The sequence below is a fragment of the Macaca fascicularis genome, chromosome 3 (assembly GCF_037993035.2).
Source record: "Macaca fascicularis isolate 582-1 chromosome 3, T2T-MFA8v1.1".
NCBI lineage: Eukaryota > Metazoa > Chordata > Mammalia > Primates > Cercopithecidae > Macaca > Macaca fascicularis.
The window spans coordinates 111,439,637-111,459,278 of NC_088377.1; the positions used below are offsets into that span (position 1 = coordinate 111,439,637).

Genomic DNA, 19,642 nt, shown 5'->3' on the forward strand with positions numbered 1-19,642 from the left:
TAAATCACAGCAGTAAAATGCATTATTAACCAAGTTTTGTCACATGGAGTTTAACTATATGTCCATAGATTTGGTCATAAAACAAAAGCCATTCCCTAGTATTATAACAGAGAGGGAAACACCAGAGCAGCTCTTCGTAGGGCTGGCCACTAGAATATTGTTTACTGGTACTGGGAAGAATAAATGTGAAAGACCAATGTGGTGTAATAATTAGAAAAATAATATGAAGATATACACGTGGTATAAAGTACAATTTTCTCCTGATTATGTGTATATATAATGCAATATTTCTTGTATGTGTGTATATATATGTATATACACACATATATCTATAAATTTATAAATAAGAGGGGAGAGCTTACATTTTAATTCTGACAAGATAAAAGAAAATTGAAGACATTTCATCCAAATCTGCCTCTCGCATAGTGAGTATAGTTGGTATACAACTGAAATGTTTGCAGAAAACCTCAGGGCAATTCAAATGGGCCTTAAATTACCACCCTCTCACAATCACCTAATCCTTCTCCCCGTCTCCTCTTCCCCAATCACAAAAATGACGTTCCTAAGTGTGTCAGATCTAGGTGTAATCAAACAGAATATGAACAGAGGAAAAGTTGGAATAAAAAGCTAACTTTGTGTTCACAGATTGACTGAGTCGCTGCTGGAGAAGGTGCCTTCGCTAAACCTTTTAGAGCCTCTTTTTGCATATCTTCAACCACTTAGGCAGGCCCCAGTTCTGCCCATGCCCTGCAAATCCTCATTCCTCCTAGGGGATTGTGCTCCCTCATCCACAGCTCCTCCTCTTCCAATCAAGGGTCTGACACTGCCCATTGACCACGTTTATTTTTCTGCCTTTTGGCCCTGGGAGCTTGTCTGCTGTAGGATAAAAGTGGAATTCTCTGCTGTCTGCAGGGCTTTCCCCAGGGAACAGAGCATGAAACTCAAACTTATATAAAATCATATCCTGTTTGCAAACATCATATTCCCTTTGCTTCTCACTGATCTGGTCCTGTAAACCCCAGCACAGCTTGAGAGCCCATTCCTCATCTAAACAAATGCCATAAGCCCCTTTATACTTTTACAACCATGTCAAAAAATAATATTGCCTGCCAATAGTGATGTGATTGGAGTTGCCTCCTCTGAGCCATAAAAGAAGCGCAGAGTCTGTTATCAATTTCTCTAAGTGTATCAGGGGAATTATGGGTCGATTCAGTTCCAAGTTATAAATGACAACTCAAAAGCCGCAGAAGCGTTTGAAGCTGGGAGCTGATGACGACATTATCATAAAAGCCTGCTCGTCCTTGCTTTTGTGGGTTTTTCTGTGGCCTATCAAGTGAAGAGGGGAAAATGAGGCTGAGAAATGACTTCAAGATTTCTTCACACAGCAGCAGGTCAGATGGCCAGGCAAATGATCACTATTTTTAGTGATGTACCCTGAGGAGTGAGAACTGAAGTGATCCTGCACTGGCTCTTGTTTTCAGAGTCCCTTAATTATCTATTTTACTACACAATGACCAAGGCCTGGGATTTGGTCAAATGTTCTTTTCAACTGCTGCATTTTCTTGCAGTGCAATCACACAGTAATAAGAAATGAGTCATGCCATAATAACTGAACAAAATGAAAAGCAAACACAAAAGAATTCAGAAACCTTGACATTGTTGCTCGAAATGCAATTCTGGAGAGCACATTTCACAGCACCTTAAATATCGTTCATCCACTGAGCTGCTTGACCAACACTAAATTACCATGTGCAAGTTTAGGGGGAATTTTAATGAGAAGTAGAGATGTTCTGATTTCATAATGTCCCAGGTAGTGTCCTCAAAAGCCAATTAACCCATCAGTATTCTGTAGGCGTATATTAAACCCGCTTAGAATGAAGTTATATATTCTAAGGAACTGGAGTTTACTTTAACAATTGGGGATAACTGAATATTGCAGAATGGAAATCATCAGGTCAATCTTAGGTAATTTGAGACAGAACCGTGTCTTAAGACAAAAGTCATTTCAGTAATTTCCAAAATCTCTAGGGTGCTCCCATGTTGCCAAGTTGGGGCCCTCTGAGATCATACTGGGGATCTTTCATATAGCTAATCTGTTTGGGATTGTCCTGGAGGCGAAAATTTAGACTGGCTTAAATCCAGAGGACCCAGGGATTCTCCTAAGACTTGTACCAAAACCAAAAATCTGAGAGGGCAAGATGGCTTTTGAAAGGCTAAGAAAACTATTTCATTCCTGTAAACAAAAATGCTGAGTCAAACTAGTTCACAAGAGCATCAGCAAGTGCAAACTTGCACACACACACACACACACACACATTCACACCCACCCTGACCTACATAAGCATCACCTCTTCTCCAACCTTCTCCAGCACTGATAGAGTCAAACTAACAATGCAGGGCTCCTTCTTCTGCCTCTGCCGGCCTACCCCTAGATTTATCCACCACCACTGCTGCCACCATCCAGGTGAGGTCAGCTCTGGGGACATTACTAAGGACTTACTCTATGACCCACACTGTGCACTGTGCATTATGTTTAATATACTGGTCCAGAGGAAGCAGCCAATATTCATTCCTTGGTCATTTTGAAGAGTTTACTAAAGCAGTCCTATGTGAGAAATAACAAGTCAATTTGGGTTTAGAGCGGTTGTGTAGAGGAACTTTGCATTGAAGGGATAGTGAATTAAAAGCACATCCCAGGTCAGATTTGGGAGGTGAGTCCTGGGGAATGGCCTCAATTCAGTCCTGGGTCATACATTAAATATACAGATGATCTTTGACTTATGATGGAGTCCTGATAAACCCATTGAAATTTGAAAATGTCCTAAGTCAAAAAAGAATTTAATACACCTAACCTAGCAAACATCATGGCTTAGCCTAGCCTAACTTATTCATGCCAAACACTTACATTAGCCTACAGTTTGGCAAAAGCATCTAACACAAAGCCTATTTTATAATAAAGTGTTAAACATCTCATGTAGTTTATTGAGTACTGTACTGAAAGTGAAAAATAGAATGACTGTATATTCAAAGTATGGTTTCTACTGAATACATATCATTTTTGCACCGTCATAAAATCAAAAAATCATAAATTGAACCATCATAACTTGGGGATCATCTATACTTCTAAATGAGTGGGGTTTGATGGCCACCACCCTTTTAATAGCTTTGATTTCCTCCACATAGCTGTTCCCATTAAGCAGTCATTAGGTTTGTTTCATTTTTTGCCTCTTTTACAGGTAGGCAGCCATTCTCATAAAACAGCCATTTGAGATGTTGAAAATAAGTACAAAGCCAATGAAACCCATTTTAAAAGTCAGCTTATCCTCTGCTTTCCAGAATGATTTTGCAAGCTCCCAGCTCCACAGGAGGCTGGCTAAAAATGAGCAAGGATGAATGTGGGATGATGACTGTCCTATGCTGGTGGTCAAAAAGCAAAAGTCACTGGTGAGCTGTCACAAAGGGGTTATACCACATCAGCCACACTGCTGCACTGCTGACCCAGAGGGAAGAGAGGGAAGCTGAGGCTAGTTTGTTAAAGATGAAAGCCATGCAAGTGTCTAGAAAGCTCTTTTGGAACTCCTCGACAAGGACGTGTACATCACCCCCATACTTTCAGCTTTTTACCCTTTACTGTGTGACTTCAGGAAAATAACTTAGCTTCTCCCAGCCTTCACTTTCTCATCTGCAAAATGGTGTTAATAACAATGACTATTTCACAAGGTTGTTTTGGGACTCAGTTTGTTGGCAAACTGTAAAGTCCACACAGAGGCAAACGGATATAGCTACCATACTGTTTTCCAGAACTGGCAGAATCATAGACAAAGGAACAAAAGGCTACAACTCACTAAATCTGGCATCACCAAAATGATAGAATAAGCTGAAAATATTCGAGATTTCTTTGCATCAAATCTAGTTCTAGCAAAACAATTGTTTAAAACATGATATACATGTGACTAGTTTTGTTCTTTGCCTTCAACATCGAGTCAATTTAATTGACTTAAATACCATAGTCTTTGAAAACTTCGCCTAGAATTATGTTGTTCTAACATAACACTTAGTTCTACAGGATGATGGTTTGTCACTGGTAAGGGTTAACTTTAAATAGATTTCAGGTTATAGGGTATGTTCTAGTCATCTACAAAAATGTAGACATTTTTCTTCATGTGTTGCTGGGTTCTAACAAATTTGTCCTTGAAATGTGGTCTAAATATGTTGAGTCAAAACGCTTACCTTAATTATTGAAGATAAAAATGTCCCCAAGGGGTTCACCAAAAAATGTCCCATAATGTAAAGCACTTTGTGATGTCTATGCCATTTTCACCAGGAATATAATGCACGTGCATACTCAATGTGATTCTAGTGAAAATGGAATTCGGCTGCAAAACTGTTAAACCCTCTTGTAGCACCTTTTCTCCAGCTATATAAAGGCCTAGCAAAGCTGGCTTCATGAGTGGGTGACCTGTGCAGTCACATGGGAACTTACAGTTAGAAGGGCCTTGCTCTTGGTTTAATTCTGTATTGCCACCATCTTGAAATTCTTAAGAATTTTTTTTTTTTTTAACAAGGGCTGCCATGTTTTAGTTTGGCACTTAGCTCTGCAAATTATGTAGGCAGTCCTGAAGTCTAGCATAACCTTTACTGAGAAATAACCTCATACATAACTGAATAGATAAATCAAAAAAGATTTTTTTTTGTGATTTTATGTTATTTAAAGGCAGTAAACCAATTCGTACTTACCCCAAGTCCACCACAAGGTAATGAGGAAAAAAACTTTTGAGAGTCATCACCTATAGAGTAAGAGGATATAAAAAACATATATAAATTGGGGTTATATAGTTCTTAAAATGTTAGTGTTTATTAACACATAACCATATGTCAAATGGCATTTATCACTTGATGCAAAATTAAATTAATAGAACTTCAGACCAATTATTCAATACGTTAATTTTCAGAATATCATTGTTCTGTCTATCTGTATACAAAAATAAGAACTGAAAGCAAATCAATATAAATATTATTGCATGTAGAGTCTGTTGCCCCACAAGAATAAACACATGCTCATAAGATTTGGGTCACAAGATTTTTTTTTTAAGTTGGCCTGCATGTCTGTATTACACACTACCATTTTTTAAATTTACGGTAACTAATTCAGCTATTCACTGAGTATATTCATTTAATGGGATGTTTTGAGCTACAAGGTTTATGCCACCACATACTGTCATTTTTAAAATATTTCAAATATTAAAATATCTTCTCAAATGTACAGACTTATTCCTAATTTCTACTTAAGACACAGCTAAGTATGGCTGCTTATATGAGCTATATCTACTTTAAGATAGAGCTGAGGCCAAGTACACCATAAGCCACTTCTAACATCCACAATTTTTTAAACAGTACACTATGACAGATAATCCCATTTGGGGATCTATACAACATCAATATCCATATAAAATATCTTCTTCAAAAATAGATGCCCAAAACTGAACTGTGAGTATCTCTTAGAACTGGTGTTTCATGGGATTTTTAGTAATTATTTTGTTTACCTGTACTTTTATTTTCTACATTATCTACTACATGAATAGAGAAAAACAGTAGTAACTGCTACTAAATCTTCATTAAAATCTGCCTGTGGAGTAATCACAGGGAAAGGCAGTGAACATTTCTATTTCATAGTCAAATGGTTCTGAATGGACTTCAGCATGTCACTCAGCAGTTCAGTGGTAGAACAGGTACAAATTTCCAATTCACCTATCCCATTCATTTGTTCTATCGATGGTCAATGAAATGAGAAATTAAAATTGAAAACGGGTTTGTAGTAGAATTCATATGCCACGTCAGTAAAAGTCTAAATAGCTTTTACTGTCACAGAAGAGAGTTTGTTTTGAAAACAATACATTATATGAGTTGGTTTTTTAAATGCAATTACTACAATATGAAAAACGATAAAGAAAAATGTATGTGCAAATGAAGCCATCTAGTTATAAAGAGAGATCTTTATTTTTACAAAAAGATGAGACATCAACAGAATTAAAAATAATAATAAAAATCATAAAATAATATTAAAACTGCAATATTGGCACCAGTAAAAGGCACATGAAAATTTCTGGGGAGGAGTAAAGTTTTCTTATGTTGTTGTTTCTAACAAAAATATATCTGTATCCTTGAATATTTTGCAAGAGTATATTCATATGTCACCTGTGAGATTAAAATATATATGTACATTTTAGTCTCTGAATTCTTCATAGTCAACAAACAGGAATGAAGATAATATCATAACACAGTAAGTTAATTTTTTTGAGACGGAGTCTCGCTCTGTTGCCCAGGCTAGAGTGCAGTGATGAGATCTCGGCTCACTGCAACCTCCACCTCTCAGGTTCAAGCGATTTTTCTGCCTCAGCCTCCTGCTAGCTGGGACTATAGGTACGCGTCACCATGCCTGGCTAATTTTTGTATTTTCAGGAGAGAAGGGGTTTCACCATGTTTGCCAGGCTGGTCTCCATCTCCTGACCTTGTGATCCGCCTGTCTCGGCCTCCTGAAGTGCTGGGATTACAGGCATGAGCCACTGTGCCCAGTCAATAAATTAGTTTTTAAGAGTAATTTTAAAAAGTTATTAACCCCCAAGAGAATTAGCAAAATAAGTATCCTACTTAGGAGAGATTTATTTAATACTATTATTTAATAACTACTTAGGAGAATGTTTACATAATACAAAACAGGCATATAATTGATACTTTAAATTTAGAAATGGGTGAGAAACTTTTATTTCACCAAACTGACTGGATTTACTTTTAATTATATTGTCTTATCAATGCACTGAAATTTGGCTAGCTGCAAGACAACTGGAAACTGGTTATAAGAGCGACAGGAATATTAATGCTAAGGAAAACCTTGCACCAGAAATAATTGGAGAGAATGTCTTTTCAATGTCACCTTACAGGGTCTAGAGTATTTAAAGAGATAAATGATGTTCATTTTCACATCCAATTATTTTATCGTCTATAGATGTCTTTCAAGATACAAAGACTGATAGGTCTGGTCATACTGAACTTTTATTTAAACCTTTCCTCCTAACTCTAGAACACAACTATCAAGGGAAATAGCATTAATTTAACTCAGAAAAGACATCTCCCGTCTGTGTTGGGAGGAACTGGGGGAAGTAGTAGGATATATGGAAGTGAAAGGAATGGATAAAAAGAGAGAAAACATCTTGATGATTATGAATTTCTATACATTCACATATGGCCGCTTCAACCTGGTCTTCCAGATACAAACAAACAAACAAAAACCCACAAGAATCCGAATTTCACAAAAAGCAAAAAAAGTATTAAAAGTTAACCTTTTAAAAGAATAGAATTATTCACTTTGAACTGAAATTGAGAAAAATTAGATAAACTTTTGGATACACTAGGGAAAGAGAAGTAGTTTTGAAGTGTTGACGCGGTTGAATTTAGTGCTCAACCCTAAGACCTGATAGAATGCAACATCCCTGTTTCTGTGTACTCATGTAGCCCACACACAATAGTGAAATTGTTGCAATGATCGCTGAGAACTGTATATGAAACTCCACACATGTATAGAATGCTAACTTTAAGATTATCAACTGTAGGAATATTATTTCACATCAAATGTTCAAAATTAATGAGATAAATGGCTAATTTATTTAGATTAAAATTTTAAAAATTGAATCATAGGTACTTGCTGCTTTCATCACATACATACATGAAAGGAACCTTTGTCCAAGTTAAAATTATATATGGAAATTCATTTTTAAATCATCAAATTTTAAAATGATACACCCATCAAATGTTTTACAAAAATTAGGTTTGCTCAAAAGTGCCAAATTTCTTGAAAAAAAAAAAGCCATGTTTTATAAATAAAAGTTTGATGTTGCAAAAGTTTAAACTTCATTTATCTTATAAATATGTCTTTTCTCTTAAAATGTGGAACAATGGTTGTTTAGAGCACCTCTCAACTATCAAATGTGTGTTTATATATTCACAATTTGATCAATCCCAGCCTGTTCCAATAAAGTTGGAAGGGTGATTTATACTTTAGGACCAGAGATTTTTAAAAAGTGGGGGAGGTTTTGTACTTGTTTTTTCTTAACTCAATTAAAAAATAATGACATGGACACAGTCCCCTATTTTTGAATGCTTGAGTATTATGACCTCATAAAATCATGACAATTAAAATGTCTGGTTTACTTCATCTTTTTGGTTAGTTGGGTAGGATTATTGATTCATGTTAAAATAAGAACATTTATTATACAATATTTGCAGCAAAAGAAGTATTTTATGTAAAGCATCTGCATGTACAGAGACTGGTTTCTAAAATAGAAGGAAAAAAATGAGCATATATGTTTAGATTGATTTATTTGTATTCATAATAATATATGTTAATTCGATAGTATATATTATTGTTATCATCAAATATTAGCAATGTACTTTCTAAAAATTGGATAATCTTTATGTATTCCCTTTTGATCTTACTTCTCCCCAAGCTACTGCTACCTATACTGTTACACACATGTGTGGGCATATTTATGCTCACTCATATGCCTGCATGTCATAAACTTAGAGATGTTTGCCACTTGTTTAAAAAGGTATATTGTAAGTGTTATAATGAGTAACTGTTAATTCTTCCTTACAATTGCTTTCCAAGATACCTACCTACTATATGTTATCTACTTACTTTCAAATTGTTTAGGACCAGTTAACATAAAACAATTTTGAAATAACATTGAATTAGGTGAAAGAGTTCAATAACTTAGTGCTGACACAATATATTTATTTGAAGGAAAAACTCCTAAAATGTCTTTTTTAGTTAAAACATTTAAAACATGATCCCATCAGCATCTATTGCCAATGTCAGATATTGTTATTCACTTATAAAAAGTTAACAAAACAATATTATCCTTTCAGCTAAAATAAGGTTTGTCACTCGTTTTTCTTCCAGAAACTCATTGTTTCTATCACTCATATAAAGCTTATATGAAGTTCTGCAACATAAATTTTATTTTAAAATCTGATGATAAACTTTCAAAAAATCATACATTAACAAAAAACTGTTTATTAGTTTTCTAGTTTTGCATTTAATGTATTATTTAATTCCAAAGCTAAGGCAATAAATAGATTTGAAATCTTGCTGTAAAATGTATTGTGATAGGCATAGTAGTATTGAGTTTTCACTTAATATAAGTTGTATTATTTCCTTTGTTTCTTAAGGTCATAGAACAAAGAACTAAAAGATAAAAAAAAAATGGGAACGGTGAAGAGAAATTTGCATAAAGCATGTAAAAATCATTTCTTCTTTTAGTTTGAAAACATGACATACAAATTCAGCAATGCAGTTTTTTCTATATGCAAAAACACATTGTACAAATGTTATTCAAATGAAGGTTAATTTTAAAGTAAACATCATGGAACCTACATTGTCATTTTCTAATGCACGGTTTTCTTAATCTACAATGGCTTCTATTGCAAATGACTCATTCCACAGAGCAAAGCTGTTGGAAAAACTGATTTTTTGTTGCACTACTTGCCAAGTATTTTGAACTGACACCAGCATTGACTAATGATAGTGCTGGAATGTGCTGTTCCCAGTACAGTGGAGGCCCGTACAGACCTAGGAGTATCCTGGGGTCCAGCTTCTGTCCGTCCAGGGGGTTGGTGCCATACAACAGTGAGTGATGTTCAGAATGAACAAGCTGTATTTCCTCCAGGCTGGCTTTTCGACCTTGAATTCGCTGAAAGAAAACAGCAGAAGCCAACAGTACTCCACTGACAACATTTAGAAGAAAATGAGACCCCAAGTCACATTTAAGATGATTAATAATGGGCTGAATTTCATCATGTAGGAATGTGACACTGATTTGCTTAGTAAAATACCATAATAATATTTGAAAAATGAGTGTATGGAAGGTTCAGATCCAACAGATTGCTTATGCCTAAATGGGCAACTGACATAAAGTATATTCTTATTTGGCATGGAAGAGAAAGCTATAACACAGAAATTAATAGTTAACTCTTTTGTAAAGTATCAGCTTAAAAACTAATAGGGGCTACTATTTAGCTGATAATTAAATTTATTACAATCTTATTTTACACTTACCCAAATAAGTTGTTAGAACACATTCCTTATTCCTTCTTAAAGGACATAAATACGTACCATTTTATTTTAATGAACTTGATGATCACAGATACACTAATCACTTCCCATGTGTGCACCTCACAGTAGTATCAGTTTAAACCAATGTTCCTCAAACTGTGTCCCATGGGATCAATAACAGGTCAATATCTGTTTATTAATGGTCTGTAGTGAGGTCAGTACAGAAATTCAGATCAATATTTATAAACTGTTACGGCAATTTGACAATATTTTTATGTCTTTTGAATCTACTATAATCTTGTACCTCTTCAATATTTATTCCACTTTTGCCATATTTCATTTTTAACATTTTTAATAAGAGTATTAGTCTCTGACAGATTGGAAATTAAACAAAAACAAAACCTGCTATTCAATCAGACACTGTTTGAGACACTCTAGACTCCATCCATTTTTTATAAATGGATGACTAGGCAGAGACTTTCACTCCATCTAACCAATTATAGCCCTTCAACGTAGGCAAAACTGTTAATTAGGTCAAACCTCAATTATCCAATATGCAAAGTGTTCTTTCTGGCTACATTCCTCAGCTGGCACATCTGTGAGCCTGATAAATATTGTGCTGGTACATGAAGTTAATTAGCCTTAACTTTTGGAAATCGTTGTGCTTTCTAGTATTACAGAGATGGTGTTAATATTCCACTTAAAAATATATATCACCACAAGGCAGCTGTAAGTTAACATTTAAGTACAGAACAACACTGAAATTCAAGGAGAATCTGTTCAGGGAATGCTGTCCGTTCATGCTCCTGACCAAGGAACCACCAGGTAACCTGGAAACATCAGGTGACAACACCTCAGGATGAGGACAATTCCACATTCAGCCTCCCTAGTTTAAGGTGATGCAGCTGCTGCCAGACTCTTCAATGTTGATGTGTGGTTCACTGAAGGGGCAGGCCAGGAAAACTTCAGTATCTGACAATCCCTCAGCATTTACTGGGCAGGAGGCAGGGCTGTGCTTGTCATTGAAAATAAATGATCAGGTCACAGTGAGGGAGGAATGGTGGGGGTCTGCAGGGGTAACAGGAAGGGAGTGATTAAAGTAAAATCTCATTAACACTTGCCTTTACGTGCTAAATAAACTCACAAATACTTGTGGAACTTTCTTTGTATATCATTGAAGTTCTGTTTTTGATGCTATCATTCAGCACTGTCTAATCCAATTCAAATTACTAGAAAAATAAAAATATGATTTAGAGAAATTATTCCAGGTAGGTAAGATCAGAATTCTGATGCTGAAGACTAAGAAAAATTTAATGATGGCCTTCTGGTCAGCCATCTTTCTGATTGATAAGAAAACATCTTGAACCAAGTGGGTTGCTGGGAAACATTCAATATGGGAAAGTTTACGGAAGACCAGAACAACCAAAGAAGTAGGATGACATGTAAAGAGACAAAATATGCATAAGCAAATTCGAAGGCAACATTAAAGGGAAACGTTTTAACTGAGATTTCAGGGGGTGGAGAATCCCTCAAGACAAATAATGGTAAGTCCATGGTTTGAGTCATCTAAAATTGGACTGAGCAGGGTATTGGAAAACAAAATGTGGCAACCAATCCTAGTCTGGCAGAATAACGACCACCATGAAATAAGAGGGCTTCGAGCTCTTCTTTCTATGGGTCTTTGAAATCCATAGCCACTAACATCATATACGCTGATACAGTGAAACATCAGTGTCTTAAACAATGTCAGTTCTGCAGTTAACGATCAGACCCATGTTTTGATGACTATCATAAACTTTCTTTGATTTTTTTCCCCTTTCTTCATTTCTATAAAGATTCTTTTCATCTATAAATTAAATTTTTACCTCTGGTATAACATTAAATACCATTAACGATAAGTATATCTTGATGTGTTCATACACTAGTCATGTAAATTTGCATACCATGCACTCTATGCTTGTCCAACACCTTTTCTTATTCTCCCACAATCCCACTGATTCTAGCTGAATTCCAGCCCAATCACAGATTTAAACACTAATCTGCTAACAAGATTCACTTTAATTGACAGTAGCTGAAGTGCTAGTAAGTCATAAGAACAGCAGTTTCCAATCTTTTTGGCACCAGCGACCACCTTTGTGGAAGACAAAAAAATGGGGGAGATGGCTTCGGGGTGATTCAAGCACATTACGTTTATTGTGCACTTTATTTCTATTATTACTACATTTTAATATGAAATGAAATAATTATACAACTCACCATAATGTAGAATCAGTGGGAGCCCTAAGCTTGCTTTCCTGCAACTAGATGGTCCCATCTGGAGGTGATAGGAGACTGACAGATCATCAGACATTCAATTCTCATAAGGAGTGCTCAACCTGGATCCCTCACATGCACAGTTCACAATAGGGTTAGCGCTCCTATGAGAATCTAATGCCGCTGCTGATCTGACAGGAGGCAAGGCTCAGACGGTGATGCAAGCAACACGCAGCAGCTGAAAATACAGATGAAGCTTCACTCTCTCACCTGCCACTCACCTCCTGCTGTGCAGCCTGGTTCCTTACAGGCCATGGACCACTAATGGTCCGTGGCCCAGGGTTTGGGGACCCCTGATAAGAGGAAACCTGCTGAATCGGTCATCCCCTTGTGTAAGATCAGTCAACTAACAGTAAAGACAGAGCATTTGACCCAGCTATCTAGCACTAACTTATTCTAACAGTTTTCTCTGCTAGTTATACTCTAGGCCCCATCCTTGCCATTAAAATGTACCACTATTACTGTGTTTTCACTTTGATTTATCTTTTTCTCCTTCTTGTTATCCTTTCTTTTGACTCTAAGCAACTATTTTACACTGGCTCTTATTATTATTATTATAAATATTTTTTTAAAAATAATTTCACTAAATATAAGGAAGTACTTATTCTTGGCAATTACCTTCTGCTTCTTTGGTTGCTAGAGAACAGCCCACAAACATAGTGCACATGTTTCTACAGAAAGAGAGCAGTGAAAACTAATTCAGTACCCCTCCCCCCAAAAAAAATGTTTCTACCTGTAGATAGGATCTGGAAAAAGCATATTTTGAAATTTGTATCTCACAGAGACACTGCTAGGAGAACTTGGTGGATGACTAAGCTGAAAATTCTGAAAGAGCAACAGCTTTCTTTATTCCTTAACATGTAGGATCTCCTGGAGTAATTCCTCTTTGCCTCACTTGTAAAAATGCCTTAAATTTGTCACATTCAACTTTTCCTTTCATATTGAGATCTTCACCAGTTCCCATTTTCTGGTATTATCATCAGTAATTTAGTCTTTTATTTGTGTAGGCTTAAATATACATATTCCCACTTAATCCTTTCTTATATTTTCTACTTCCTGCGTACCCTTTATTATTTCATTTCTCTCTCTCAATGCTCTCTTGAATCAAAGGTCAATAGCATAATGAGTCAAAAAATAGGCTAAAGTGCTCTAATAATCTTAATTTAGGGAGTACTGATTTCTGTTCTCAGAGATACTTGGTCTGCAGGATATCTATGTAAAGTTATCTATAATAGTCTGCCCAAAAAGGTTTTTTAAGAATTCTGAGCGTATTGGGGCACTCAATGCAAATAAGGGATGGATTTAATCTGGAGATGTCTCACTTGGAGTCAATACAGGTCTTAAATGCATTACCAACACAGGCCTAGGAATGGAACCTCGTAGCTCTTGTTACCTTCTTAATTAAAAAATTTTGTGATGTAGGACTCTGTTCATTGTTACATTATTATTCCCTGTGATGCACACTTAGATTCTTCCCTGAGAGTCTGAAAAGGAGCTATATTCACTGAGTGCTTACTCTGTGCTTGGGAATATGATCATGTTTAGTTCAGAGCCCTAAACTGTCATATTCAGGTTGGAAGTTTGGTCAAAGTCATTTAAAATGACCATATCATTGAGTCTCACAACACACCGTGGTTCTTTCTTAAAGAAAGTCTTTCTGAAACAGAGCCCGTTAATGCAACCTGATTATAGAAGAAATGTTCTGAACATGATCTACAAAGTCATACTGTGACAGGATAAAATGCAGCCTACCCACACCCACCCACACACAGAGCACACACACGGTATAGATTCATATTTTTTTCTGCCAAGGAGCAGGGAAAAAAGGAAACAGTTCTATTCCTTTCCCTCCTGTGTTCAAAGCCTGGATTGAGGCCAGTGTCCTAATCAGTTCTCATTGGCCCTGGAGGAATCAGAACCTTTTGTAAAATATAATAAAGGGCATAAAATCATGATAAAATGCATGAAAAAGCAGTGCCTTTGGTTAGGGAACGAGAAATAATTTAGCAGAACAGATGGATTGCATTGGTTTGGTATTATTGAGGACATGAAAGGGCTCATTTTGTGGCAGTTCCAAACTAAGAGAAAATGTCCAACTTAAATTTGACAAGTCAAAGTACCTGCCTGCACTGGGGAAAACTCCATTTTCTTTAATCATTTTCAAAGTGGTGACATACTAGGCAAGAATTTCCACTGAAATATCTCATTTTCTGAAAATATTTCATCCATTGTCCCTAAATAAAGGGATGTGTTTTTATTTATTTTCTCCAAAAATCCAGGGCTAAAGAAATTCATAGGTTAAAAAAATAAAGAAAATAAAGAATCGTAAATGACCTCTTACTGTCAAAGTTACACTCTGCCACAAATACCATACTTAATATTTAATGAGCCAATTCATAGTCTTATTGATTTTTTTGGATGTATTTTCTTTCTTAAAAAAAAAAAACCATAAAAATCTGATCTCATTGCTTATGTCTAAGCACAACTACTGGAGTTTTAAAATGCTCCAAGCAACTGTTTCTTAAAATGTGAAATAAAAATGGTTTCTAACTGCCCCTGCAACTGCATGATCTTCCATACAACCCTCCTCGTGTAATAACATGTACTTCTCAGAGTTTCTCTCATAAAAAAGGTGGGGGAGTGAAAGAAGGAAGGAGGCAATTAAGCAGGCAGGTGGCCTAACAGGCTATTGGTCCTTTCTGTGGGTCACATGGTAAAAAAGAGAATTGCAACTTGGGAGCCTTGATTTCTAGTCCTGACTCTCACATGTCCTTAACGTGCCTATAGTCAGATATGAGATATCTCTGTGGGCCTTTGTTTCTTCATCTATGAACATAAAGATGTTTGACTAAATTATGTCAAAGCTCATTTTTAGCCTTAAGATGATAGGATTCTATGTGAAATAACCTTATACACCATAGAAATGTAATAAAATATGCTTCGCTTTGATTTATGCATTTGCCTTAGGGAAGCAAATAAAATAATTGCAATGATAAATTACTGAGGTTGAGGCCAAAGAGAAACCTGAATAAGGATTTTCAAAAGGAGTCCAGCTATTCCGTGATGCTCACTTCTTATAAGTTTAATCATATTTGAAAAATAAGAGAATTTTTCACAGCTTATATTCCTATCCTGTAACAATTTCAAAATAATAAACACTTTTAACAATTTTTGAAAATTATGTACGACACTTGTGAGTTAGTGTCATCTTTGTTTCTCAGGTTAATGCTTACTTCTGTTACTTTCCCATCTCCAAATATTTGATTCACTTGCCTATTTGTCTCTATCTTGTTAAGGTTACATTAAGAAGTTGTGTTTCTGTTTCAGTAGTTCTTAACATTGGCTGCACCTTGGAATCAACTGGGAAGTTTAGAAGGTACTGATGCCTGGGTCCTACCTTATTACCTTTGTCTGGGTGCCGTTCGGGCACCCAGGTGTTTCCAACCACCCAGGGGATTCTAATGGATAGCATAGGTCAAGAACCACATGTTAGAGGGAGCTGTCCATACTTACTGCTCATAAGTGAGCGCAAGATACTGATACTGCGCTGACCAACATGGGTCTACAGAATGGTTAAAATATTTGGTTGGTGGACAGAAGGTTGGTGAGTAAAAAATTATCTATCTTCAAAATGTTAAGTGCCTTTCATATGTCTTAATACTGCTTGATTCAGTCACTATGACTTATTTTAAACTATTTTAGGACATAGAGCCATTTCTAAAGCACTTCAGAAAACAGCAAATCCCATTTCAATAATAAAGCTCTGAAATGGTGACAAGCATATATACTCTCTATTTTTTTTAAGTTTTACTTCCACCTATTTCAAATCACTGTCCTCACCAGAAAGCAAGAAAAAATGTTATCCCTTAATCTAACTGCTCAATTTTCACAATTCTTTATGCAACTGAACCCCCTACATTGCAGTTATTCTTTTTAAAAATTATAAATAAATATTTTAATGGTTGAATTTAAAGCTTTGCTTTTTTTTTTTTTTTTTTTTTTGAGACGGAGTCTCGCTCTGTCGCCCAGGCTGGAGTGCAGTGGCGCGATCTCGGCTCACTGCAAGCTCCGCCTCCCGGGTTCACGCCATTCTCCTGCCTCAGCCTCCTGAGTAGCTGGGACTACAGGCGCCCACAACCGCGCCTGGCTAATTTTTTGTATTTTTAGTAGAGACGGGGTTTCACCGTGGTCTCGATCTCCTGACCTTGTGATCCGCCCGCCTCGGCCTCCCAAAGTGCTGGGATTACAGGCGTGAGCCACCGCGCCCGGCCCAAGCTTTGCTTTTTTAAACTGGTCATCATGTATGAAACAAACTTTCAACATGTATTTTTTGTTGCTCAAAAACTGCAGTTTTCATATGACTGAAAATTATGTAACTCTTTTTATTAATAAGCGTTAATGCTGCTGTTTCAGAAGCTCTGTATTACTTTCCAAATGGACTCAGAAGAACAGCCTCTCTTATTTCCTTTTGTTGGGTGTTTTCCACATTAATTCTTTCTGTTTAGCAGACATTTTTAAAAGAAATTCTAAATCATTTTACTATAATCTGCACAATTAGTTTTGGTATATTTATCTGCCTGGGTCCCCTCTGTGATATACAAATATCTTTTAGAACAATGACAATGTAGCCTGGTTTACTCATCAAATCTAGATCACTTGTTCTTCTTCCCAAGACTGCCATATCCTTTAGAGACAATTCACAGGGCTTGGTGTTTGAGTTTCTCTCTGTTTTGTGGTTAGATTCTAAGACACAAACACATAATTTTTTTTTTTTTTTTTTGCAAACTAAGCAAAACAGTACACTGTTACATGCTGCCATCTAGTTAGACTACTCTATAAAACAAATGTTTAATTGAATTTCCATTAACTCTCAGTTTTCAGTGCTTTGCAGTCTTGATGTCAGAAAACCTGCACATTCCAAAGTGTTTCACCACAGATGAATGTATTTCCTTACTTAGATTTGATTTAAAACAAAGAGGTATTTTAAAGTCACCTATGTGTGCAAGAAGATATGCTAGAATCCCCACTTCTTAGCATCATAAGATTCTGCACTAAACTTGCTCTCCACTTTTCTCATTGGAACTGCTGAGAAGTCCCTGAAGGGACAACAGTAGCTTGGATTTGTGTCCCAGAATTGTTTTGTAATTACTTTGTGTTGGCACTTGAATAAACGAGTTAAACATTTCAGCACAGTATGTTGCTTATGGTTTTTACTTATGAATTAAGCGAAGCAAAGTTATTCAATATTAGTCACAAAAAGGCAGTGCAAATTCCACGTAGTGTGTAATCCAACAAAAGCATTATAAAATGTTATTATTCTCAAAACAAATGTGAGAGCAAGCAAATGTCTGTGGGTGGTTTGGTGGGGCTGGGAGTCATGAGCATTTCTGGAAGAAACAACTGCAAGTGCATTTCTAACAGATGATGGATCAACCTCCACAATTTTTTTTTTGACCACAGAAGAGCACATTTCTTTTCTTCAGGACCACGCACATCTTAGAAACCCAGCTACCTAATCAAATAGCTTGTTTCTGAAGGCGACATCAAATAACCCCTCCAGATCCATTTCTCATGGTGATAAGAAAGTTGCTGGTTTTGCTGTTCGCTCCCAACAAAATCACTAAACTAAGTATGAATGATTCAGTAGGGGAAAAAATTAAATGGTATTGGCATGAAGGACTACTAACTGCCTCAACTTATTAAAAACAGTGCCACGTCATGCCAAAAAAAGTTAACCCATGTAACCACTGCAATCTAATATAATGAGGACTAATGTTTTCTCTGGCTGCTAATCAGGATTAGTAAGCAGAGCCAATTTACACTATAGCTTACAAACTAAGAGCAATATGTTTATTGAAACATTCTAAAAATTTAGTCTACTCTTAACCAAAGAGAGTGTTATGTTCCAAAAGAACTGCTTACCAATTCCAGTGTCAGACAGTATTACAGCTGTAAGAGATCCTAGCAAATATCTTGCCTAACACCCTCATCTAAACATAGGAAAACCAAACAGCAAAGTTAAATGGTTTGACAAAAGCACACAGACAACTAATGGCAAAACTAAGGTCAAATCTAATATTGAATGATCATCTTTGAGAGAATACATTTTGATTAATTTGCGACATTGCTAAATGAATTGACATAAACCAAAAGTTTGATCTGTGGATCAGTCTCCTGTTTGGAAATGAATGAATCCTTTTAGTGTTTTCAAATTGCTATCTTTTCTATTACGTCATTTTTTATTTCATTAATTGTAAAATTGACTGCTCTGTTGGTTGAGGAAAGCTGACTCTTCTCTGTATGTCAGCAGAATTGAGATTTCTCATTTTTTGTCCTGGTCAAATAGTAACCCCAATAAACAAAGAACACAAATGACAACACAAAGAGGGCAAGTTTTTCCTCGCAAGATCTGGGATGTTTTACTCTTCACACTCTCACATGTAACATTACCTCCCCTGTCTCTTGGTCACAGGGTCCCACTGATGCTGTCAAGACTATAGAGGAAACTGACCACGATCTTCCTCATTTTTTTCTTTCTCAAGCACAATCACTGGGAGTCTTCAAAATCACAGTCACACAAAATGAATGACTCAAAACCCCTTTGAAATTTGTATTTGTGTATTTACTCGTATGATTGTTTAATTAATGCCTGCGGATCACACCAGATAGTAACCTTCTTGAAGACAGGGGATATATATTTTCTACTCAGTATTATATCTTCTACTCCTAAGAAAGATGCCTGGAAAACTCAAATTCTTGATAAATATCATTGAATGGATACATCACTGTTCTCAATGTGTGACGTCCAGGTCAACAGTATCAGAATCACCCAGACACATGTTAGTAATACAGATTCTTGGACCCCCCTCCAGACTTACTGAATTAGAAATTCTGAGTTTAGAGCTCAGCAATCTGTGTTTTACCATCCCCTCAGATGATTCTGAAATATGCCAACATTCAAGATATCCTTCTCACCAAGAGTGGCCATACAGATCTGGTGGGAAAATAGTTCCCAAAGATGGCAGATGACTATCTGGATACTGAAAAACAATGCACTGACCCAGGTTGTATGCATTATATTCCTAATTGATTATACCCTTTCCTGTGGAATCTAATAAATCCTCTTTTTTGAGTTCTTATTTCCCACAACAAAGGGAGGAAATTGTTCGTACTGCTTAGGAGAAAATGATAACCTAAGACATCCGGCCTGGTACTCAAATC

The 19,642-nt window shown here is 36.2% G+C and overlaps 1 protein-coding gene across 33 annotated transcripts in view; it reads right to left on the reverse strand.

Moving 5' to 3' along the window:
- HDAC9 (histone deacetylase 9) overlaps positions 1–19,642 on the reverse strand; it is a 921,222-nt gene that overhangs the window by 233,374 nt on the left and 668,206 nt on the right. For all 33 annotated transcript variants that reach the window (XR_012432611.1, XM_045387612.3, XM_065542223.1 and 30 more), the window contains 2 exons: positions 9,626–9,746; positions 4,738–4,787 (listed from right to left, as the gene is read on the reverse strand). Coding sequence is in view for 32 of the 33 variants with exons in the window: in XM_045387612.3 (XP_045243547.1) it covers positions 4,738–4,787; positions 9,626–9,746 (171 nt within the window). In the remaining variant the exon portion in view is untranslated. The remainder of the gene's footprint in view (positions 1–4,737; positions 4,788–9,625; positions 9,747–19,642) is intronic.